The sequence below is a fragment of the Budorcas taxicolor genome, chromosome 11, assembly GCF_023091745.1.
Source record: "Budorcas taxicolor isolate Tak-1 chromosome 11, Takin1.1, whole genome shotgun sequence".
NCBI classification, from domain to species: domain Eukaryota; kingdom Metazoa; phylum Chordata; class Mammalia; order Artiodactyla; family Bovidae; genus Budorcas; species Budorcas taxicolor.
In genome coordinates, this window is record NC_068920.1 from 147,381,767 (window position 1) to 147,408,031 (window position 26,265).

Here is a 26,265-nt window from a genome sequence, read left to right on the forward strand (position 1 = left end):
CCTCCACCCCCTCTTTTTTGGGAAAGGTTAAGGCTTTTGGAGGAAAGCAATGAATTTAATAATAATGTGTTTGGCATGCCCCATGGATTCCTGGGGTGGAAGTTGACTCTGCCAGTGTGACCCCTCCACCCCCCCTTTTTTTGGGAAAGGTTAAGGCTTTTGGAGGAAAGCAATGAATTTAATAATAATGTGTTTGGCATGCGTTCAGAGAGGGAGGCTTCTTATACTTCCAAAGGACAGGGCATGCGTGAGCGCCCAGAATCACAGGAGAGAAACGATTCTGGCCTCTGTGAGCAGGAAGCTCCCTGCTTCCTGCCTATTTAGATCTCTCAGCACCCCCCCCCCCGCAAATCCATCTGGGGATTCACAGGCCACGAGACGGTCTCTGGCTTCCCTTTCAACAGATTCATCTGCAGATGGTGTGCTGCTTTGAGATAAAGCCAGGAGCAGTGCACTCCTTTTAATCTGGAAGTAAGATAGTAGCTTCTCTAAGTAGTCACCGAGCTAGAGCTTCACCTCTGACTCACTGATTCATTGTTTATGTATGAGTATTTCCCATCACAAGCAACATCCTGTGGTAGAACATGCAAACATGAGTAAGGTGAGATTTATTAGAAAAAAGTATGTGGACACCTAGGTACAATGTAAAGTGGGGTGAGATGCTTTAAAACAGAGCTACGCTCACAACTGGTTTCAGCTGAGGGGCGTCCACGTGGGTGCCAGTTTGCTGTCACGCTGGTCATCTGCCCTCATTTTGGGAAAAAAAAAAAAAAAAAGGAGGGGAGTAAACATCTTTTTCACTGGTGCCAAGGTTGGGGGCCAGGGCTAGGGCTCAATGTAGATGGAACATTTATATCCAAGAGTCCCATGCAGACAGGATTCACTTTTTAGAACCATTTCCCCCCAAAATAAACAAGTGCTCTGCTTTTATAAAGCACCCCTGGTACTTGGAAAAAATCAGTGACCACGTCTTATACTTTGTTCAAAGTGGATCAATACTACAGGGTTTCAGGAGACCACGCCCTTCACTGTGAGAGCAGGTGTCTATGAGACAGTAAGTGAAGTGCCCCAGGGGACCATGACGTCTCTGTCCTAACAGACCTTCTTGTAACCCAGTCAGCCCATGTCAAGGGACCTCTCCACGGACACCTGCCTCGAGAGGACCCGAACTTCTCAGCACCCATGCCCACAGTGAGCAACAAGGGCAGCCAACACCAACCAAGCACGAGGTAAGTGACCCCCTCACCCAATGTTCGTTCCAGCGGCTCTGTGAGCAGGGGGACGGCAGTCCCTCTGCTTTCTATTAAAGGAAAAGGGCCCCGGGAAGCTGACGAACCCTCCCCAGCTCCCACAGTGGGCAAGGATGCAGGTTTCTACGCCTCCCTGTTGTCTCTCCAGGTCTGGGTAAGGATACAGACTTGGAACTCAGATCCTCGTTAGGAGAGGATACCAACTCAGTAAGTCCCGTGCCTGGAATCTAAAATCACACCTCGTGCAATCTCAAGGAAATGCCACACCACCGCCATCTGCTCCAGGACCCAGACGAGGACTGACACTAATCCAACCCCACCCACGCTCACCTCCTGATACCTTCTCCTCCATTAGTCTGTCTAAGCTCCCTCCCTGGAGGGAAGTCACCTCAGCCAAGGGCAAAGAACACAGATCCTGTGACCTTGGCTTCCAAAGACCCGCCCCCACAGCATGAAACCCTCTCCCCACCACTGCTCGGGGTCCTTGCCTGACACCTGGGGGAGCCCTGCCAGCAGCTCTTGCTCTGGTTACTCCCAGGGGACGGCTGTCTCAGTGAATGGATTTTCTCTTCTCTCTGAGTACATATTTCTTTTTTTTAAATTATTTATTTCTTCCTCTTTTTTTTGGTTGTACTGGATCTTCATTGCTGCACACAGGCTTCCTCTCATTGCAGCGAGCGGGGGCTTCTCATTGCAGTCGGTCCTCTTCTTGCAGAGCACGGGCTCCAGGGTGTGCCAGCTCCAGTAGTTGCAGAGCAGAGGCTTAGCTGCTCCATGGCATGTGGAATTTTCCAGAATCAGGGATCGAACCTGTGTCTCCTGCATTGGCAGGTGGATTCTTATTCACTGTACCACCAGGGAAGTCCCTGAGCATGTTATTTCTCACTTCCCCTTTCCTGCCACAACACACTCTGACTGGAAATCAACCCTGAATATTCACTGGAAGGACTAATGCTGAAGCTCCAAAACTTTGGCCACCCGATGCAGAGAGCTGACTCACTGGAAAAGACCCTGATGCTGGGAAAGATTTCAGGCAGGAGGAGAATGGGGCGACAGAGGATGAGATGGTTGGATGGCATCACTGACTCGATGGACACGAGTTTGAGCAAGCTCCGGGAGCTGGTGATGAGGACTGGGAGGCCTGGCGTGCTGTAGTCCATGGGGTTGCAAAGAGTTGGACACGACTGAGAGACTGAACAACAATACCACTCAAATGCTGAACTGGCCTGGGACCACCCCCATCTGCCTCACTGTGCCCCCCTAGAGTGGGTAAACCATCCCAGGCCTGGTACAGCAGACAGGCCACCCAGGGAGAACAGGGCTGGAGCCTTGGGGGGCAGGCCAGGCACTGCCCTGACCCCCGGTCACCCATCACCTCTCTCGAGGACCAGTGTGTGGCCTGGGTGGTTTATGCTTTATACGGTAAGACTGGTAGGAAATTCCCCTGCTATCAGCTCTGCCTCAGTGGGCCAGCTGGGTGCATGACGAGGCACAAACGAGTCCTCATCAGGTTTTGTGTCAACAGTTAAAACAGAAACAAAAATTTCTTTGAAGGGAATGACACACTCGACATTTGCTCTGAGGACCAGACATAACCACGTATCTATGACAACCCACCCTCTCAGCGGCTCAGAATTCAGAGAGAACTCAGGTGGGAGGGTGACAACCCTGCTCTGAGGCAGAGGCAAGGCTGTGCCCACACAGAGGGAGACACTCAGTGTTCCCCCCCAACACCCAGGGAAATCTGCTTGCCTATGGCTTCTAAGAAAAACTGCCACATCAAATTTCCACTTAGACACCCAGAAGGGTTGCAGAGACTTTACACATAACACAGGCTGATTTCTTCTTTAAAGAAGCAACAATCGATACACCCAGACTTGTGCCCCCTGCCTCTGGGGGCCCGGGGCAAGCCAACCTTTGTTCAGCGAGCGAGACCCGCCAGCCGCGTACGTACATGTCGCTGCCTGGGTTTGGTTTGACTGAGTCCTCAGCGGGGAGACAGCACTCCATGACTTCATTGAAGCCTGCGTTCCCGATATTCTTGGCAAGCTGCAAAAACAAAAGTCTGTTTCAGTGCACTCAATTATTAATACCTTCTACCGCTCCACACTACTCACACAGCTGATGATTTATTTAATGGTCACTAAGAAATAGAGCAATAAAGTGGTTTGCCTTTAATGAAGTTGGACAAAACCCAAACCCCAGAGGTACCCATAAACCAGAGACAAGAGCGCCTGTTACAGAGGGCTCTTGTAAAACGTCCCCTGGACAGAAAGCCTCCATGGACGGGGAGGAGCGGGAACTCGGCTCAACTCAAGTTTCTATTCTTTCCCCAACCTCCCACCCCAAGAAGAACCTGCGCTCTGGCTGAGAGATCTAACAGCCTTTACTCCTGCCAGCGAGGGGGGGACCTGGCCAGGAAGCCAAGATTCGCATTCAATCATGGTTCTATTTACTGGCTTTGTGACCACAGGCAAGGCGGCTTCCCTGAGCTTCAGGTTTTTAATAGAAATATGGGGATGATACCTACCTTGCCAGCCTGCAAATGATAAAATGGGATTTTACGTGAAAGCATTCAATACACCAAAGCACTGAAAAGGTGTCTGTTTCAAGGTAAGGTTCTCACTTGCCAATCAACCCCCTGACCTAGTTAGAAACGAGCAGGTTTCATCACTGCTCACTGACACAGGCTCTGTGCTGGATGCGGTGGGTAACACGTAAACACCATGGCTGGTGGCAGCCAGGCCACCCCAGCAGCGTGGCACCTGGCACACTCCCGAACGGATGTGCATATCCGGAGTGACTGGGGTCTTAGGAGCAGGGACTTATTTGTTCCACCCCCAGCACGCAGCTAAGCACCTGGCCAAAGTGGGATTCTTCAACATCTAGCGAAACAAAGAAACCGAATGTGAACACCGGGCCCAGTGCAAATCGGGTGACTGGGGTCTTAGGAACAGGGACTTATTCATCCCACCCCCAGCACCCTGCTCAACACCTGATGGAGACTGGGTTCTTCAGCATCTAATGAAACAAAGAAACTGAACGGGAACACCAGGCCCAGTGCTTTGCAGCGAACAAGTATTTTCATTTCCCATTTCCACACTGAAAACGACAACAGTGGGAGCAGTGACACTTCTGGGGCTTCTGCCCTCAGTGAACCACGTGGACACAGGTGAGTGGGCTGTGCCCGAACAGCCTCTCTCAGGGGCACAGCTGAAGGAACAGCTAAGGGGTCTGGGTTGGAGAAGGCCACGCTTCCTGGTGGCAGGTCACATGACATGGAGAGGGGGTCGGGGGTGAGGGTGGTGGTGCGAAGGACAGAGAAACACGCCAGCTTCATGATCGGGGTGGGGAGGCTTTCTGAGTCTTCCTAGTCCTTGTGAACCAAGTTCGGGATGTCCTGAGCCCCAGGCTCTCAGGAGCCCCTGCCTGGGCCTCTAGCCTGACCCTGGGGTCTCTGGTGGCAAAACTCCAGGTGCCTCACTGCTCTGTCTCCGGAGACAAAGCTGAAGATCAGAGTGGCACGCCACAGTGGGTGATGCGGCGTACTGAGAAATCTAGACTGAACCCCGGTATCGGAGCCCCGGTTTAGAGCCAGGCACCTGCTAAGGCCCCACCGCTCTGCTCAACATGAACAGCGTCCCACAGCCAAACATAACTGCCTTCAGGGGGGTGACAGGACGAACCCCTGCGCCGCTCCCGGGAGCCCCCTGGGCTGTGGGCAGACGGGAGGGGGTGAGGGGAGGAGGAGGATTCCCAGGAATCGGGAGCTGCTTCCCTTCTGCTGGGCTTGGCTGGCTCACAGGGGCCAGCTGGTCCAGGGGGCCACCACTGGGCTGTGCATGTAAGGCTGTGCATCACAGCTGCCCAGCGCAGGCCATGGGTCACCTCACAGCCTCATCGAGTCCTAGTGGATGGTCCAGCTTGCGGGAGAGCCCTCTGGAACCAGGAGCCAAAGCACAGTGTTTGCAGATGGAGGGGGCAGCGTCATGTCAAGAAGACGGGGGCCCAGCAGGATAGGGCAGGAGCCCGGGCAGCAGGAAGGTGGGTTAACCAGCCCTGACCCACACAGCCTCTGCTCCCAGAGCACTGCCCCTGGACAGGGGGCCTCATCGAGGGGACACAGGGTCCCAGCAGATCTTGGGGGTCCAGGGCATTCACAAGCCATGTCGTCAGGGAATTGAGCCTCAGGGATGGCCAGAACACACATGGGGCCCTCGGGCAGGCTGGGCTCTAGGCCTCCTCCAAGGGGCTCAGTCTAACAAGACAGAGGTGAACTAAAAAGCAAAGGAAGGGACCTGTAATGAGGGCTGAACCAGCAATGCTGGAATGGAGACAGCAGGATGGTGGGAGAGCAGGGGTCTGGACTGGATGCACCCCCCACCCCACGCCCTGGGACTGTGTCTCCCTGATGCACAAAGCACCTGAGGACGGGGTCCGGGAGTCACACGTTCCAGGAGGCCCAGGGCACCTACCCTCTTGGGCCCCTGAGCCAGAAAGGGGCTCTAGGTTCTCTCTAGAGATGGTTTCCAGAGTTTGGATGACAGGGAGCCTCCAGTACCGTTTTCTTGCTTCCAGGTGGAGGGTCACCATTCCTGAGACATTCTGTCTTCCTGTACTTATGCCCCGGAGGAGAGGAGTGGACAGTGGGAGAAAAGACCTCCCTGCCCGAGGGGCTCAGAAGGACGGACACCCCTGGGACACCCTCAGGATACAGTGTAGGGTGGGTCTGCCCCTCTGGCCCTGCCTGGGCCCCGAGTCCAAGTCTGGGATTCAGCTGCCCCAACACGTGGGAACCAGGTCAGTGGATGCAGCGATTTTCAACAATGAATCAGACCTTCAGTCTCTCAAGCGGTTCCAAATCAACGCAGGAAAATGGGGTGTCATCTCCTGGGCCCCCTCAGGTCCCAGAAGGCTGGAAAGCTTGGAGTGCCTGGCACACAGATGGACAAAAATTGCTTTGGGAAAGTGAAAGAACTTGACCCTTGTAGGCAGAGCTAAGAAACAGCAGTGAGCTCTAAATTGCTGCCTCCAAAGAAGGGAACACACACAAAAAAACTCTGAAAAAAATTGTATGTTTCTCCTGAGCTTTAAAATTTCTACTTTAGATATATTTATGAAGTATATAATACACTTCTTAGTAAGACAAATGAAACTATACATTACATACAGGTCTAGGTTTGGGTGCTCAATTTTTTCTGATAGGGTTTGTGGTTTTTAAAAAGTTCATAATTGTGATATAAGAATAAACCTTTCAGCCACCTTTTTAAAACAGAGCTCTTGTTCGGGCTAGAAAAGACAAAGGACCTGGGACGATCTCTAGAGCATGACAGTCACTCAGTAAATGGGGGCTGCCGCTGCTACTTCCTGTTGCTCTTCGTAGCCTGAATGGCTTCAATTCAGCCCCAAGCAAAACAACGGTGTCATCTGTAAGGAGGCTCTCAGTTTCTGAGGGTTTTCCTCTCCCCTGTCTCACAGATCCAGCTGTTAGTTCATTTGCTTTACATTTAATAGCTTGTTAACAACCTCAGGAGAAGGAGGCATGAGAAGGTCACAAAACGGGCTTGAATCAGGATTGTGGGCTCCTGGGGTTTCTGACCCCATTCTCTGATGTTAGATGATTTTGAAATTACTGTGGATACATGCTATGTCGCTTCAGTTGTGTCTGACTCTTTGCGACTCCATGGACTATAGCCCGCCAGGTTCCTCTGTCCATGGGATTCTCCAAACAAGACTACTGGAGTGGGTTGCCATTCGCTTCTCCAGGGGACCTTCCCCAGCCCAGGGATCAAACTCGTGTCTCTTAATGTCCACATTGGCAGGTGAATACTTTACCATTAGCACCACCTGGGAAGCCCTTTAAATTACTGACTCAAATTCAATTACAGAACACTGAAGTTTTCTTTAGTAACTTCATTTACAATGTGAAACTGATCATATGAAACTAGGAGTCTCATACCAACAATACTGTTCTATGAAGGATCTAAAAATTGGAGCTGAAATCATAATCTTCTGTGTTAAGGAGGAAATTTATCTTTTTAAAATCTTTGCTTTTCAGGAGGCCTTCTGAAAGCAGAGTTGCTTTAACATCTAAGGGTATTAAGCTGGTACACGCCAGTTAAGATGGCACAGCTTCCCTGAACTAATCAAATTAATACTTCAATTACCCCAGTTTCCTTCCACTGAATAAGAAGTGATTCCAGGAGAAGGAAAAGGGAAGAAAAGATGACTGCCAACCAGCCACCTTCACGGATGCTGCTAAAACCGCTTGACTAAACATGGGACTCCAGCGTGCTTGAAACAAAAACAAACTTTAAAAGAAACGGTGAAGCACCACATCAGGGGAAGCTGTTTGCAAGACAATTTAGACAATTAAAGACTTCCATCATGAGGGCTACGCTGAGGCCATTCGGGGGGATAGGGGCGGCATTTTACGGGGTGAGCATCTGTCTGTTCAGAACACAATGCCGACAGGAAACGAAGCTGCCTGCTCATGTCTCTGCTGTCTCCACCAGGCTGTGTCTCATGTCACAGCATCCCCCGTGTGGGGCTGGGACCCTGGCTCGGGGCAGGCTGCAGCCTCGGACACGCCGGCAAGCCCTCCTCCAGTTCACCCTCGTATCTCTTTCAGAGAGTCTAGTTACCATGTGCGACCCCAGAAGACACCCTCCGATGAACACACCAGCCCAGGACCCTGACACCACGGCTCTGTGAACCTGAAAAGCTCACAAGGGAGCAGCTGGTCCAGTTGGAGGATTCACACGTTATGACACGTGGACCATTCTTCTGGGAGGATTTTGTTCCACTCCTTCTGGAGGAGGAGATGACAATACTTGATAGTTCTTACTATGCACCAGGTGGAATTCTACACACATATATTCACACACAGGATGTGTGTGAGTCAAGCCTTCAGGAGATCTTTTGTTCAGGCAGCATCTGTCTAAACAAAATAACCGGGTGCTTTAAAAAGGCTTGAAATTCTCATGCTTTACAAGTGTTACTAACACCTGACACACTCTACACCTGAGGAGTAAGGGTCTGGGCATGGGGTCACGCTCGCAGTAACCGGGTTGGGATGAGAGGCGGGGAGACTTCCTCCTCCTGCGAGTGGCTGGAGTTCAGGACAAAGAGAGGGTGGGAATAAACCCCACATGACTCGGGCCTCTCCCCTTTGTTTTTCTGATAATCATGGAGGAAAAGAGGCTTAGATAAGGGAGTTTAGGCAGAGATTAGACATCAGAAATAGCTGCAGCTGTCAGTTAAGCGGCCTCTGCCTGGATTTCTCCCTAATGGCTGAGTTGGTCAGATTATAAACGCCTGAGAGATTACATAGATGAGGCTCTGAGAGACAGGAAGGAAGCTCTGAGCCAGGGATCAGAAGTCACCCCCTCCTTTCATTGAGACGGAAACATTTTCCTTCCAGCCCTCTTTGGCGCTTCCCTCTGCAGTAGGCAACAGTCTCATGCAGACCATCAGATAAATTTCTGAGATGTGTTTAAGCAGGTGTAACAGATGTGCTGGTATCAGGCTCCCACCAGCTTATACGAGCTCAGCTGTTAAACAGTCACTATTAAAAATTACATTCTATAAACTCACGATCAAATAAACTATACTAAGGAATTCCCTGGTGGTCCGGTGGTTAGGACTCCACATTTTCCATTGCCGGGAACCCAGGTTTGATCCCTGGTCAGGGAACTAAGATCCTGAAACCAGTACGGCGTGGCTTTAATACAAAAATTATACTAAAAACAAAACAGTCCTCAAAACTCATCACTTCTGATTTTACTACATCTTACTATTCTATTTTTGAAGATACTTGCAACAACAGTGTTTTTGTGGGGTGAGCTTACTGTATGTGTGTGACCAAATCTCTCTCTTACGGCTCATTCAGTGACTCACACGGTGCCCTGAAAATGGCCCCAGTGGGAGTGTTTACATCATGTGACTGAGCAGACTACGAAGCAGGACGTCTTTGCCTCCCAGACAGCTGGCTGTAGACACTGCCAGGGATGGGGAGGGGGATACGGAGGGGCTGCAGTGAGGTTTATGTACTCCCCCTGGGGTGAGTCCTCGGGGGTTAAGAGTGTGAGCTCTGACTAAAGAGGCCCCCACTCCAGACCTGGTGTGTGGATAACACATAACCTTGGGCTTGTTACAACATTCTAAGCCTCAGTTCCTCTTCTGTAAAATGGGGATAATATACCAAGGCCACGGGGTTGAAGAGCAAATGAACTAATACACACAGAGTGCTTTGCAAAGTGCCTCATGCAAAATCAGCAATTAAACCTCAACATAAACCAGTTAACACTTCTCACTGTTTCTTTTTTCTATTTTTTTTTTTTTAAATCACTAGGTTGCAAAGAGTTGGACATGACTGAGTAGCTGAACAACAAGGGCTGTATAGCAGCTACCCTGGTTTAGCAGTGCTCAATGAAAACACACGGGAGGGTTTCACGTCTATGCTGTCCCCAGTTACCAATGTTTCATGTCTACGCTGTCTCCAGTTACCAATGTTTCATGTCTACGCTGTCTCCAGTTACCCAGGACACTGCCTGCACACACAGATCTATGATGGAGCCTGTATGCATTATGACATTAACAATAACCGTACTATGTAACAAAGAATACACTGCTTGGGTCTTGCCAAGGATATAGCTTAGTTTTAAACTTCAATTAATCAGTGATGCTATTAACTGGGCTACCAGAACCCACTGTAGTTTCTCCCAGCTTTGTCTTTGAAGACCATAAAGGAATTCCTTGGAAAGACAAGAAGGATTTGTTTGACAAGATAGTTCAAAATGCATTACAAGTTCAGACACGTCAGTTCCAGAATGGTCATCAATAAGACTTATGGCCCCTCGAGAGGTCTACTGACCACAGCAATTGATTTTCTGCCAAGACTATTGCTCTTGACATTAAAATCAATGGTAATCAATATCCTCTTAATATTTACTGTCCAATGCTTGGCCATCTCAACAAAGAACTTCAAATACTGCCTTCTAATCAGCAGTTACAGACTTTGAAAACACTCCAAAGAGCTCATGCTTTAGGTGCCCCCAAAGCACTTGCTCCCTGCTGGGACCACAGTCTCCAGGCTCTGAAAGTCACTTCACAGAAAATGCTTCAACCTCTAATAGTGATCTATAGTGCACGGCTATGTGTATCGTTGAACCAAGAATGAGAGGGTTTTTTTTTGGTTTGTTATACAGGCAGTAGAAGCAAGTATCATTAGCTCTCCCAAAAGGCAAACAAGAAGGGGCAGAGAAAAAGTCCACCCGAGGCTTGAGCCAGGTAGTGACCGAAGACTCTGCAGAATCTGGCTGACGTCTCTGGAGAAGGAGTCTTTCCTGTCTCTGGGCTTTGGACTCCGTGTCCTCTCAATGCCTGGGGTGAATCAGACTCTGCCAACACTCACACCAGTCTCCACGCTCCTTTATGAGTTCACTTCCATTTTAGTCATTTAAGAAAAAAGCTTTGCAACCCTCAACCTCTAGTAGCTGAGGAGGAGGGATTACCCGTGAGTTTCTAATTACCCAAATGTACTTGGCAATATCAACAGCTACCAGGCCCAGGGGAATTTTAGGAGACCAAAACGGAAACCTCACATTCAGCTCATCTGTGTTCACTCCAAAATTCCAAAATCAAGGGACCTAAAGCTTACCAGCAGTTCGGACGTTCCTAACACGTCTAACGTCAGGGATTGCATCCTGGAGTAGTGGACCCCCAGCTCTCTGTGGATCCCAGAACACTCGATGCAGGTCAGAATGCCAAGGTTGGTGGAGAGCCACGTAGGATCTGCCAAAGACAGAGAGGAACACAGAAGCTTGTAAGGAGGGGGCCAGGGTCAGAACTTTGTTCTTGTATAGTTACTACTCAACATGGAGTTTTGATGCACCACGCAGCGGGATCCTAGGTGCAGTGGGAACCCTCATCCATCATTAACTACCACCAGTGGCTCAGATGGTAAAGAATCCGCCTGCAATGCGGGAGACCTGGGTTCAATTCCTGGGTCGGGAAGATCCTCTGGAGGAGGGTATGGCAACCCACGCCAGTCTTCTTGCCTGGAGAATCCCATGGACAGAGGAGCCTGGTGGGCTATAGTCCCTGGGGTCGCAAAGAGTTGGACACGACTGAGCAACTAAGTACACACACAAGTCACACACAGTGCACACATGCACGTATCTATTCTCCTTCTTCCTACAGCTCCACCTGCCCATTCTTCCATTCATTTAATCAATACTCCCAAGGGACAGGGCTGTGTGTAGAATAGGACACAGTGCCCTCTAGCGGTCATGGGTCCCTGGACACAGACCACACCCACCAGCAACCAGGTTGTATCAGCAAAGGGGACCGTCTAGTGCCACATGGGGGACAGTCTTAATTCACAGTCTGTGCCAAAGGTGCTAATAATGCCAGCAGAGAGCACATACTGTGCGCTGATGCCAAGCTCTGCTCAGCACAGGGCTGAAGCAATTATGTAGGAACAGCTCCACCTGTAACAAGAGCTTCAGAAATTACAGGTGCTTTCCTTTAATAGCTCATTTAACACATACAGGAGGATCTGGATGCAAACAGGGCTGGTGCCTTCATGATCTTGCTCAGAAAGGCCAGGGGCCTTGCTTGATGCTGCGGAGTCAGACCGCAGCCCTGCCTTTACCCGGGTTCAAGCCCAGCTCGCACTGCATGTTCACTTATTCAAAAAGCGTCCCAACCACGTGCCACAGTACTCAGTCAAGAAAGGTTTGCTGCGTGCCAGGTTTACTGAAAAACTCTGAATTCAAAATAAAACACACTTGAACATGTGAGCACAGTCTGGAAGTTCAGTTCTCTTTGAGAACTGCTTGTTTGCCCTCAGAAACTCATTGCAGGTAAATACCGCAACCTTGGTCATGTGAATCGTGAAGTTATTTTTAAAACGTTCAAGTTATAAAAATTTTATCCGAGTTTGGAAACACTTATGGGCACCTGTGTTTCCACTTTTCTGGACCTATTCTGCTGTTATCAACTGTGTCATGCTTAGTAGACACAAGCTTTAATATGCCATGTCATATTAAAGTAGGCTATTAATACTTTAGAGTCTTAGCATTGTCTTAGCATTTTAAAACAAAAACGTTGTAGCTCTGACTTTCTTTAAGAGTGTTTTAGAAGTACTACAAGGACAAGTACTACATGCCCTCATCTAAGAAAAAAGTACGATTTACTACTTTTGCTACCCACCTCATCTCCTGCCAAAGACATGTTATTAATGGTCCAAGGCCTCACGAGGTAATTCTGCAAATTACCCCCAAATACAGCCTCCAACCTAACAGGAACCCCCTGCCCCCCACCACAGCATGTTTCAACTGTCCATTCCATCTTTGCTTTGTTTTCAATAAAAATCATCATAGACCTAGAGGAACTAGAAGGTAAGGGGCCATCCTAACCAAGCCCATTTCACAAATATTCAGAAAACACTACTCTGCAGCTCCCCTGACCAAAGCCATTCCATCTGAATTACAAGAGTAAGTCAACTCTTTAAACTTTTAAAGTACTGTTTGTTAAAATCTATAATGATAATTTCTGTCCATTAAAAATGAAACCCCAGTGAGTGTTAAAGTCGCTCCAGTCGTGTCTGACTCTTTGGAATCCTATGCACTGTCACCCCCAGCATCCTCTGTCCATGGGGTTCTCCAGGCAAGAACACTGGAGTGGATTACCATGCCCTCCTCCAGAAGATCTTCTGGACCCAGGGATCGAACCCATGTCTCTTACATCTCCACACTGGCAGGCAGGTTCTTTATGGCTAGTGCCACCCAGGAAGCCCAGCAGGCTTTATTGAAACTCAGAAATAAAAACCTCATTTCACAGAACACGGCAGCTGGAAGGGGTCTGGACTGGTCCCTTCGCTTTCCAAACAGGAAAACTGCCATCTGACAAAGCCAGTGGCTCTTCCAGGGTTACCGGCTAGACAGCGGCTTAAAGCTGCTGCACTCATAGTACAAAGAGAGGATGGATCAAACCCCGGAAGGAGCCGCAGCCTCCAGCCAACAGTGACCGGTGACCCCGGCTTCACCCTCACTGTGTGCTTCTGTTTTCAATTCTCAGAAAGCATTTATAAATTTCAGCTCTCTCCCCTCCGGGGCCTGTCATGAGGGCTGGGAGGCAGGCACCCTCTCCCCACACAGTCTGCACACAGTTCAGGAAGCCCAGGCTGGGCTGGGCTGCTCTGAACTGGACATGTGACAGGACAGCAAAAATCCGTGACCAGGTTCCACAGCCCCCGGGCTGGGAGGGGGCCGCTGGGTCACCTGGCGCCCCGCAGTCACAGCACACGTCGTTGCCCGTCATGCCCTGGACCTCCGAGATGATCTCCTTCGTCAGCTCCTGGACGATGTTATTTTCCCCCGTGTTGTCATCTCCCTTAAATGCGTTGTTTAGAGCTTCTTCTTTGCTGTTTTGCAGCACGGACATCCATCTAGAGAAGTAACAGTGACGCTCTGTTAAATCCCAAGGACAATGGCCCGTCCCAGGTTCCTCTGCTGTGTAACTTACATTTGACATTCCGGTTCGTCCTCGGCTTGAAAGTGGTACGTCCTGTCATCTGTAGGGCAAGGAGGGGGTTTTTGTCAATTGTAAGCCTGGACAGTAATTCACACACAATTCCAAAAGAAAGTGGTTTGTAATTAACCTCGGGAAGAGTCTAAACTCCGCTGGGAAGTCAATGATTTGTGTACAATCAGGCACTCCCACCCCTTCACAGGCAGGCCCTAGCTTGGAAATTGTGGCTTTGTGATGCAAATTAGCGAGCCGCCGTGGTTCTTCAAGTCTAAAGAGAACCAGTCTTTTTTTTTTTAACTTGCTACAGAGTTGGTCCCAATTGCTATGGCCCTTTGAATAGTATAAAAGCCCTCTCTAAAGCAAGGATCTTACAAGCTTTCTGGGTTCTTAGCCCAAAATGTGTAACCTCAGTCCAGTTGTGGGAAAGCATCAGAGGAACACAAACTGAGAGCCAGGTGACCAAAAAGCTGATCAATAATTTTCAAAGTATCAAAGTAACAAAAGATGAGGAAAGATACAGGACTGCTATAGGCTGTAGGAGACGAGGACGAAATAGCAGGAGCAATGTGAAGCCCTGGAACAGGAAAAGGACACTAACAGAAGAAATGGTAAAACGTGAATAAGATTCTCAGTTACGGGCATCGCAGCCATGCAAACATCCCTGGCTTTCACAGCTCCAGACATGGCCTGGACGTGGTTCAGATGGTAAAGAATCTGCCTGCGATGCAGAACACGCAGGTTTGATCCCTGGGTCAGGAAGACAGGTCCCCTGGAGTAGGATCACCCCAGTATCCTTGCCTGGAGAATCCCGTGGACAGAGGAGCCTGGTGGGCTACAGTCCACGGGGTCGCAGAGAGTCGGACATGACTGAGTGACTAACACTAAGTAGCTAATAGCATTAGGCAGTTCTGTACTAAGCTGTCAGTATTAGGAGGGCTGGATAAGGGATATACAGAAATTCTGTCTACAATCGGTCCAGAAACAATGTAAAAAAGTTAAATTTAAAACACAAAAAAGAAAGAAAAAGGGGTGAGGGAGATCCAAGTTCTGTAGCCAGCAGGGCAGGGCCAGGCAGGGCCTATACTCTGGGTTCACAATAAACGTCTGTGCCCTTCAAAGTGCGCAAACACGGCATCTCCAGCCTCCGCTGTTATTACACTTGTGCAGGCGCTTGAGTCCTCAGGAGACTTCTGGTGTGCTGGCTGAGAGGAGGCTGAGGCCCCCAGAGGTGAAGGGGTAGGAATGAGTGCGCCAGGTTTTCTGACTCCAGGTTCCAGCCTCCTCCTGCCCTTCTTCTGACACCCAGGGGAAACCCCACCCCCACCCCCATTACTGAGGAAAGGAACAGGGTTTAAGAGAACGTGTCAAGTTCAGAAAAATAAACTTGATCCTGCAGTGCAGATGTTAGTGGTCGAGTGGGGCATCGCTGCCTGATGCTGGGAAGGGAGGAGAGGGCATTTTCCCCGCCTCCAGTCTACCTGGAGTGCAAGGCCTCACCCACCCCAAGCAGACCCCAGGTCCTGGGGAAGCCCTGGCCATGGCAAGGTTGTCCAGAGGCCCCAGTCTGACATCAGGCTAACACCCTCCATTCTCCCCAAGTCACTTCACTGTCAGACCAGGCCAGGCCCCGAGGAAAATCAAGGAGATGGGGAGTGGGGGGCAGAGCAATCCACGTCTGTAGCTAATTCTGTGCTCTAGCACGTGAACGGTGGGGAACGGGGGAAATTCTCCATGAAGATTGCCAAATAAGAATTCCCTGGCATGCACACTAAATAAGATGCCTTTACACCAAGAACAGTTTCTAGCAGCTTCAGCTGGAGGGAAAAGAAGAGCAAGAGGATGCGGTCGGAGCCCTGCTATGCCGGGTCCTGGGCTGGGCTGCTCCTCCACTGTGGGCTCGGGCTCCAGCTGGCCACCTGCTCTCCATGTGGACCCGGAGGGTCCGTCCCACTCAGGGGACTGACCCAGACTGTCTCCAGCTCCTCCTCCTCCCACCCCAATGAGTGGACCATGTGATCTGAGGCTAACAGCTCAGGACTTGGATTTGTAAATGAGGGGGGAGGGGAGAGGGTATTGAGGGCAAGGGGGTGGACGTGCTTGCGGAAGGGCTGGCCTGGCCACAGGAACATCCTCCTTGAGCAGCCAGGCTCACAGACATCTTGATCAGCATGGTAATCCCCCTCTGGGGGAAAGATGGGTAAAGGAGGATCCTGTGGGGAAATGACTGAAGCCGGCAGTCCATCTGTTCCTCTTCTGGGCTCTCTGGGTGAGAGAGCCAAGCTGGCTTTGCAGGGTGAGGTTCAGGAGGAATGGGTGCTCCTGGGGGCTTGGTGGACCCACACCCGAAACTGCACCCTTGCTGCCCGTCTGTAGCTTGACTTGTGTTTCCCCACCACCCACGTGTGTTAAGAGAACAAAGGTGTCTTAGTGATGTGTGCCCCCAGCAACTCACTCAGCAGGAAGAGTCAGGCAGTCAGGCCGGAGGCCGATCCCCGGCCTCTCAGGAGGCTCATTCCCCTGCCTCTCAGGAGGCTCATCAGGCCAGGGTCTTCTCACTTTGCCCTGTCTCCCTTGATCATCCTGGGGGCTGAGAGCATTAAACTACATAGTAAACTCCCCAGGCTCAATAATACAACTCCACACGCGTCTTTAAAAGCCTCGCGATCTGAGGAGAGACGGAGGCTAATGAGACAGCATTTATCTTCAGGGGAGGTTGAGAGGCCTCACGCCACAAAGGAGTGGTCTGTGGGGTTCTTCAGGGTGTGCCCCCAAAACAAGCAGCACTCAGGAACAGAAACGCTGATTCTATGGTGGAAAAACAAATTGATTTCCAACCTGGGGAGGGTCTCAAGGGCTCTGCTGGGGGCCGCATCACACCAATATGGCAGCATTTCTAACATCCCCCAAGTCAGAGGAGCTCTGAAGACACAGTCTCCCTGTTTTCACAGTAAAAGGACTGTAGGCTGGAGGGTTGATCTAGCACAATCTCCTTGTTTACAAAGAGGAAACCCCAGGCCCGGGAAGCGGAGAGGGTGTGGTGGGTTTACAGAGCCCCCGAGTGGAGCAGCTTCATGTCCTGAACCCAAGAGACCGGCAAGCTGACCGTGGTCACCACGGGGGAAAGAGAGGATGCAGTCACCGGAAAAAAGGCATTTCTCCATGAAAACCAATTCTCCAAAATGCACTGTTTAAAATGGGGTTGATGCCCTAGACGAGAGTTTAAAATAATTTCTCTGCAGCAGAGTGTCTGAGGAAGAAGCTTACGTGAAATTAGGTCAAAACACTTCTTCTCCTCGGGGTTGGTTTTCACTTGGCAGGTTAACAGGTTAAGCTTTGCGGGAGGCCGGTTAGCCTGTCGAAAGACAAAAACAAAAAACAAAAACAGATCTGGGTGGAAAGGAATGGGAAACTACAGCATCATTCCTCATCAAAATGCAGCAAGAACAGGGTGTCTCGGAGCTGCAAAAACAGCGACCAGAAGGCAGGCTTTCTCTGGAAGGCACGACACAGGCACCTGGCAGGGTGTCCCTGGGTCTCGGCTCCCAGGGGGCAGCTGACCCTCCCTGCAAGGGACACTCGGGGGCCCACACCCCCACCCGTCTGGGGGGACAAGTGATGCTGGGCCAGCTTTGAGGTCCAAGGGCAGTGGGCTCCCTGAGATCAAAATGCTCCCTGGCCAAAGCCCAGAGGCACTCTGTCCTGCTCAGCTGGGAACACGGGCTCCCAGATCAGCTTCTAGCGACCTCAAAGTGTTTTCCTGAGCACTTTCAGGGAGAGTAATCTCAGGGCACAAACATAATGGTGAAATCATATCCCCAGCTTTCTGAAATAATGATAGATGATAGATTCATGATCCTTAATGCCAGCCATCTGTGACTGAACTTTCCACAAAACCCCCCTCGTTCACATATGTATCCCCTCCCCACTCCACGCACAATGGTAACGAGATCACAGCACCCTTTCGTCAGAGACGTGGCAAAAATGACTACTTTACTACCATTTCAAAAACTATCATACCTAGTTCCCAGAAAGCAAAGGGCAGAGGATAAGAAGATAATTTCAGAAAAAAAAAAATTCCAAATGGCAAAATGCCCTCGGAAATCTTGGGAGAAACCTCCCAGTATGAATGGCTTGTCTTACCACCCACCACGCTGCTAAAACAGAGACCGAGTCAAATGTCTCAGAATTCAGCCGTTCTTACTCACCCTTCCCAAGGCCACCAGACGAGGCAAGAAGTGGCAGACGCCTGGATGCAGGACTAACCGAGACACACACTCACACCTGGGCAGACCAGCATTTACAGACCTATTTCCACTGAGCTCGGAGTCAAGACTGAGGGCCTCCATTCCAAGAGGGCTAACCCCGGCAGCGTGAACAAGAGTTGGATAAAAGGAACTTGGGTGTGAGCAGGAGCTGGACAGACAGGGTTGGGCTGGACCCTCCTGGTCACGGCCATGCTGCCCTCATCCCTCACGTGGAAATCACGGGGTATCCATCACAGCAGACGCCCAACAGACGCCCCGGGTTGTCAGAAATCCGTGCTCCAGGACTCTATGCTTGGCCTGATCCAGCACACCTTGACAATCCCAAGCACCATAAATCCAGTTTCAGATCTGTATCAGGAGAGTTAACTGGCTTGTTGGGAACCAGGAGACCTAATGGTATATTTCTACCGTAGGAGCCCACACCACCACAACTGCAACCGAGCGCTTCCCCAAGGGGCTTGGCCCACAAGAGGCATCCATCTACTGCGTTACCTCTCGGGATCCCACAACTGTTCAGATGCACTCAGTGGACGTTCCTGGACTACTTCCAAGTGCTGATGTCCACTGAATCTAGATACAGGAGCGGTGAAAGGGGTGATGACAGATCGTGGTCAATGCAGAAACGCTTCCATGGACGAGAAGATGATTTTGAATAAGAACAGATACTTTTACTCAGTTGCTGCTGTTGTTCTTGTGGTTATTATCGTATGTGCTTATATGAGGCAGGCACTGTTGAAAGCATTTTTAAAGAACTCACTCATTTAATTCTCCTAGAGAGGAACTGCTCCACTATTTACAAAGAAAGGGAGCCTGACAGTAAATCTGATGATGCAGGCATAGTTTGGGAGCAGTGATGCCAACTCTGGAACCAGGCAGCCCGGTCCCGGAGCCCAAGCTCCAGACGGCCCTCGACACAGCTTCCTGGGAAGCAGAGCCACACCTGGCTTATCTCTCGGTGTCCTCAGTGCAGCAAAGAACCACACTGGAGTGAGCGCTCCCCTCCGTCCGTCCCCCTCCAACCTGCGTTCTTTCGTTTTCCCTGGGCAGTTGGGAAAGCGGTCCATTCTTACTGAGACTCAGCTCCTCTCAAAGACAGACTTTTGACTTCACTGTGAGCGCGTCATGAGATACACAAAACACTGGAAAAATATCCAGTGCGTATCTATGAAATAGGAATGATGATAGAGTGAATGTGGCTACCATTCCAAAAGGATAACTGTGAGAATGGGCCACGACACACAGAAGCCAACCACATCGAGCTGTTCTGAGTTTTACACTAACAAGGGCTTGCTACTGGCCCATTCAGATTAATGATGAGCTTGTCAGCAAAGCTGTCCGAAAAATTCATGGGAGAAAAATTTTAAGCAGAGAACATTCTATCCATTAAATTCCCTCCATGCTACAATTTTGGGGGCAATGCTCCCATCATTAAAATTCAGCTGTGGAACAGGTCCATCTAGTTCATCAGATACCAATGTTTCTTGAAGGCCTAATTTGAAGAGCCCTAGTTTAGTAGGAAAAAACTCAGGAAGGAGCAGAAAACAGACCTACAGCCCTAAGTGTCTGCTGTGAAGACATGGGTTATTAGTGAGGCTCCATTTTAATCAGGCTACTCCATTTTTCCCCAATTTGTCAGGCTCTTAAAAAGGAAGCTTATATTCTTTCTTCTGCCTGATTGATAATCATTAAAAAAAATTTTTTTTAAGATTTTTTTAAGAGCCAACAGACTTTTCTCTTCCAGCTTGGTGCAGTCTCCAATCTTTGGCAGTGTGGCAAAGCGATGAATCTGGCAAGGAGGATATCTAATTAGAGTCATTTTGTCCCAAGGATAACTTCTTTCCGGTGCCAGAAAACACAATTAGCCTTGGCTAACGGGGAATACCAACTTGGGCTTCCTACTGAATCCACCCCGGATGTCATCATCGCCCCTCTGCTGAAACACAGAAGACAATAATCTCGTGTACCAAAGGCTGCCGGCTCCCTGGGAAGAAACCAGCTTTCCTAACAATGCGAATACATCCCAAGCTTCCACATGACTTAAAGACCTGGTTCTCAGCTGGGTGGTGGATTCTGCTTTTAAGATTCCCATTTACTTGGTCGAGTCTTGGAAAAACTGCCCCCTTTTTTTTCCTGATGATAAATTAGCACACTAAGGGAGATGCTGGCTGAACAGGTAAGCTACACAAGGAGCCAGATTCAAACCAGACCAAACCAAACAGGCCTCTCTCCTTTCTCAGTGGGGGTTCATTCACGTGTGAACGCTCTGTGGGTGCGGTGGCACTGGGGTGCTGGGGTCTGCCTTCTGCAGCAAGCAGGGAACCCTGCTGAAGAAATAGGGCTGACTTGTTTCCCAGGGCGGGCAGAGGGACGAAGCCCCCACCTGCCACTCTTCTGGGCTGGAGGCAGAGGTCATCGAGGTCAGGCAGCTAAAGCCAGGAGGAGGCATCCAGAGAGAAGGACTCCCTGCAGCAAAAACCCCAAAGAGGAAGCGCTCACTCAACACGCGGTGGTATGGCGAGCTGAGCTGTCACCACGCTAGTAAAGCTAGTTATAACTGTACTATCTGCTGAAAACTGGGACAACCGGCAACATTTAAAGAAAACTAAGCCTCTGTATCTTTTAAGAGGAAGCTCAAGCAACAGAAGTGATGAGAACCAATGTTGTCAGCAAAGGATTACCAGAAATGACCAGGCCTGTTGTCATCTCTGAAGTGCAGGCAGAACCACTCTTTGGTTCAAGCTGAAGCCCTGGGACTCGTGGACACGCCAATGAAGCCGAAGAGACCCGATGACTTTAGGGCTGTTAACAAGCATGCAGGGAAACCCAGTCTTACTTTATAACATTTTCTGCACTGAGACAGTAAACCTGAGTTAAAACAGAGTAGAGAACAGCTGGAAAGCAAACCACAGAATCACAGGTGTTAAGGCAGGAAAGGAACCTGGCCTTCCTTCCTTCATTTTTTCCATTCTCCACGTTAAGGAAGCTTGATAACTGAATCAGTCTGCTTTCCTTAGTCGACAGCACTGTCACCCTGACACACACACCCCTATATAGACAGACACCCTGACACACACACACACCCTATATGGACAGACACCCTGACATACACACACACCCCTATATGGACAGACACCCTGACACACACACACACCCCTATATGGACAGACACCCTGACACACTGTCACCCTGACACACACACACCCCCATATGGACAGACACCCTGACACACACACACACACACACCTATATGGACAGACACCCTGACACACTGTCACCCTGACACACACACACACACACCCCCATATGGACAGACATCCTGACATACACACACACACACACACACACCCCCATATGGACAGACACCCTGACACACACACACACACACACACACCCCTATATGGATAGACACCCTGACACACTGTCACCCTGACACACACACCCCCCCCATATGGACAGACACCCTGACACACACACACACACACACACCCCTATATGGACAGACACCCTGACACACACACACACCCTATATGGACAGACACCCTGACATACACACACACACACACACCCCTATATGGACAGACACCCTGACACACACACCCCTATATGGACAGACACCCTGACACACTGTCACCCTGACACACACACCCCCCCATATGGACAGACACCCTGACACACACACACACACACACCTATATGGACAGACACCCTGACACACTGTCACCCTGACACACACACACACACACCCCCATATGGACAGACATACTGACACACACACACACACCCATATGGACAGACACCCTGACACACACACACACACACACACACACACCCCTATATGGACAGACACCCTGACACACTGTCACCCTGACACACACACACACACACACACACACCCCTATATGGACAGACACCCTGACACATTGTCACCCTGACACACACACACACACACACACACACACCCCATATGGACAGACACCCTGACACACACACACACACACACACACACCCCTATATGGACAGACACCCTGACACACTGTCACCCTGACACACACACACACACACCCCTATATGGACAGACACCCTGACACATTGTCACCCTGACACACACACACACACACACACACCCCATATGGACAGACACCCTGACACACACACACACACACCCCTATATGGACAGACACCCTGAAACACACACACACACACACACACACACACACCCCTATATGGACAGACACCCTGAAACACACACACACACACCCCTATATGGACGGAACTTCACATCAGGACCCAGACTGCAAGGCCCCACAGGACGAGGTGACTGTAAAGAAGGCCCATGAAGGCTGGATTTTAGAGAAATGACCTTCAACTGCCCAGGTGGGAGCCCCACTCCACCCACAGGTCAGAGGCCCCCAGAGACCCCTCCTGACTCTTGGCACCCACTAGCTCTATGGTCTCTCCCTCCCCACAAAGGGTCAGAGGACATGAAGGACGCCACCGCTCCCAGTGGAACACAGCCCATGCCGCAGTGCCATCCTCTGAGCGGGGTTTACTCTGTCTCCTTACTCCTCAACATGGACAAGGGCCGTTTCCCTGGAACCACACTGAGCCATGAGCTCCGTCTGGGCGCCCAGGGAGCCTGTGTGAGCTCCTACCCAGCTCTGCCCGTCCCAGAGGAGCTGGTGATGGTAGGGGAAAGAAGAAGGCTCTTCTCCATTATGGGCCTGCGGTCAGGAGCGTGGGAACACAGGCCACCATCAGCATCCTTGGTCATAGCAAAAGGGCCACCAACTCCGCCTCTAGACGTTTAACAAATGTCTATCAGCCTCCGTGGCTTTCACTAGATCCCATGTCCATGCCCGGTAAGGTGCTAACAAGCCTCAAGACCACCACGGACAAGGGCCGTGTCTGTAACTATGGTTACAAGTCCCGGTCTCCACAAGCCAGATTAGCCAACCATCCTGTTCCAACTGGTTTTCCAATTGGCTCAGCCTATGTTGGCTCAGTTTCCTACGTGGGCAACTGTATACAGGATTGGAAAAAAGAACTTGATGAAGGCTGGGGGCAGTGTGTCTACAATGAAGTTACTGAAATCTCTCCTCTCTTAGGTTTCTGATTCCCAGAGTCCTGACCGCCTGTTTTCCTCTAATGGAAAAGAAGAAATCATCCCAAGTGCGATGTTCAATTTCCAAACACACACCACCCGACTCCTCAGATGTTCCTGACGCTGTTAGGCAGCAAGAGCCCCTGATCAGGGAACCGTGAACAAGCAGCAGGTGTACCAAACAGAGGAGGAACCCAGACAAGCTCTTCTCAGCAGGAAATGTGCTTAAAATGCACCCTCAGGGCCAGCACCCAGGGCCGGGTCCCCTCCCCAGGCCTCCAGCCCGCACCTCTCATCCCATTACCATGGGGACCGTGATGAGAGGATACTTACAGTGCCATGGGATATGGTCAGAAAGCCGTTTTTCACCGAACACTTCCTTTTCTGCCACACTTTTCGGATCCTTACAGATACATGGGGAAAGATAAGGAGTTCAGAGATTGTGGACACAGGACAACACACACACCACCCCCCAAGCCTCTAGCAATGCCATCTACACACACACACACACACACAAACACACACACCCTCCCCAAGCCTCTAGCGACACCATCTATGCGTGTACACATACCCTGAGCCTCTAGCGATGCCATCTACACACACACACCCCCCAAGCTTCTAGTGACACTGTCTACACACACGCAGACACACACCCCACGCCTCTAGCGATGCCATCTATGTGTACACACACACCCTAAGCCTCTAGTGACACGGTCTATACACACACACACCCCTACACACACCCCTAGCCTGTAGCAATGCCGTCTACACACACACACACCCCTACACACATCCCTAGCCTGTAGCGACACCGTCTACTCACACACACATCCCTACATACACCCCTAGCCTGTAGTGATGCCATCTACACATACACACCCCTATGCACACCCCTAGCCTGTAGCAACGCTGTCTACACACACCCCTACATATACCCCTAGCCTGCAGCGACCCTGTCTACACACACACACACCCCTACATATACCCCTAGCCTGTAGCGACCCTGTCTACACACACACACCCCTACGCATGCCCCTAGCCTATAGCGACGCCATCTACACACACACACACCCCTACGCACACCCCTAGCCTGTAGTGACACCGTCTACACAGACACATGCACACCCCTAGCCTGTAGCGATGCCATCTACACACACACGCACACCTCTAGCCTGTAGCGATGCCATCTACACATATACACACCCCTACACTTACCCCTAGCCTGTAGTGACACCGTCTACACACACACATGCACATCCCTAGCCTGTATCGATGCCGTCTACACACACACACACCCCTACACACACCCCTAGCCTGTAGCAACCCCATCTACACACACATGCACACCCCTAGCCTGTAGTGATGCCATCTACACACACGCACACCCCAGCCTGTAGCAATGCCGTCTACACACACATGCACACCCCTAGCCTGTAGCGATGCCGTCTACACACACACGCACACCTCTAGCCTGTAGCGATGCCATCTACACATATACACACCCCTACACTTACCCCTAGCCTGTAGTGACACCGTCTACACACACACATGCACATCCCTAGCCTGTATCGATGCCGTCTACACACACACACACCCCTACACACACCCCTAGCCTGTAGCAACCCCATCTACACACACATGCACACCCCTAGCCTGTAGTGATGCCATCTACACACACGCACACCCCAGCCTGTAGCAATGCCGTCTACACACACATGCACACCCCTAGCCTGTAGCGATGCCGTCTACACACACACGCACACCCCTAGCCTGTAGCGATGCCGTCTACACACACACGCACACCTCTAGCCTGTAGTGACGCCATCTACACACACACATGCACACCCCTAGCCTGTAGTGATGCCGTCTACACATCCACACACACCCCTAGCCTATAGCGATGCCATCTACACACACACACCCCTACACATACCCCTAGCCTGTAGCAACACCATCTACACACACACATGCACACCCCTAGCCTGTAGCGATGCCGTCTACACACACACCTACGCACACCCCTAGCCTGTAGCGACCCCATCTACACACACATGCACACCCCTAGCCTATAGCAATGCCGTCTACACACACACACACACACACACACCCCTAGCCTGTAGCGACGCCATCTACACACACACACACCTCTAGCCTGTAGCAACCCCGTCTACACACACACATGCACACCCCTAGCCTGTAGCGATGCCATCTACACACACACACACCCCTACACATACCCCTAGCCTGTAGCGACCCCGTCTACACACATACATGCACACCCCTAGCCTGTAGCAATGCCGTCTACACACACACACACCCCTACGCACACCCCCAGCCTGTAGCGATGCCGTCTACATACACATGCACACCCCTAGCCTGTAGCGACCCCATCTACACACACACGCACACCCCTAGCCTGTAGCGACCCCGTCTACACACACACATGCACACCCCTAGCCTGTAGCGACCCCGTCTACACACACACATGCACACCCCTAGCCTGTAGCGATGCCGTCTACACACACACACCTACGCACACCCCTAGCCTGTAGCGATGCCGTCTACACACACATGCACACCCCTAGCCTGTAGCAACCCCGTCTACACACACACATGCACACCCCTAGCCTGTAGCGATGCCGTCTACACACACACACATACCCCTAGCCCGTAGTGACACCGTCTACACACACATGCACACCCCTAGCCTGTAGCGATGCCGTCTACACACACACACACACACCTACGCACACCCCTAGCCTGTAGCGATGCCGTCTACACACACATGCACACCCCTAGCCTGTAGCAACCCCGTCTACACACACACATGCACACCCCTAGCCTGTAGCAATGCCGTCTACACACACACACACACCCCTAGCCTGTAGTGACACTGTCTACACACACATGCACACCCCTAGCCTGTAGTGATGCCGTCTATACATACACGCACACCCCTAGCCTGTAGCGATGCCATCTACACACACACACACACCCCTAGCCTGTAGTGACACCGTCTACACACACATGCACACCCCTAGCCTGTAGCGATGCCATCTACACACACACGCACACCCCTAGCCTGCAGTGACGCCATCTACACACACACGCA

The 26,265-nt window shown here is 50.8% G+C and overlaps 1 protein-coding gene across 1 annotated transcript in view; it reads right to left on the reverse strand.

The window, feature by feature from the left end:
- Nucleotides 1-26,265, reverse strand: part of ASAP2 (ArfGAP with SH3 domain, ankyrin repeat and PH domain 2) — a 156,395-nt gene that overhangs the window by 21,760 nt on the left and 108,370 nt on the right. The window contains exons 12-17 of the mRNA XM_052647444.1: nucleotides 23,487-23,556; nucleotides 17,052-17,139; nucleotides 13,782-13,830; nucleotides 13,538-13,704; nucleotides 10,912-11,045; nucleotides 3,205-3,299 (exon numbers count right to left, since the gene is read on the reverse strand). Of these exons, the coding sequence (XP_052503404.1) occupies nucleotides 3,205-3,299; nucleotides 10,912-11,045; nucleotides 13,538-13,704; nucleotides 13,782-13,830; nucleotides 17,052-17,139; nucleotides 23,487-23,556 (603 nt within the window). The remainder of the gene's footprint in view (nucleotides 1-3,204; nucleotides 3,300-10,911; nucleotides 11,046-13,537; nucleotides 13,705-13,781; nucleotides 13,831-17,051; nucleotides 17,140-23,486; nucleotides 23,557-26,265) is intronic.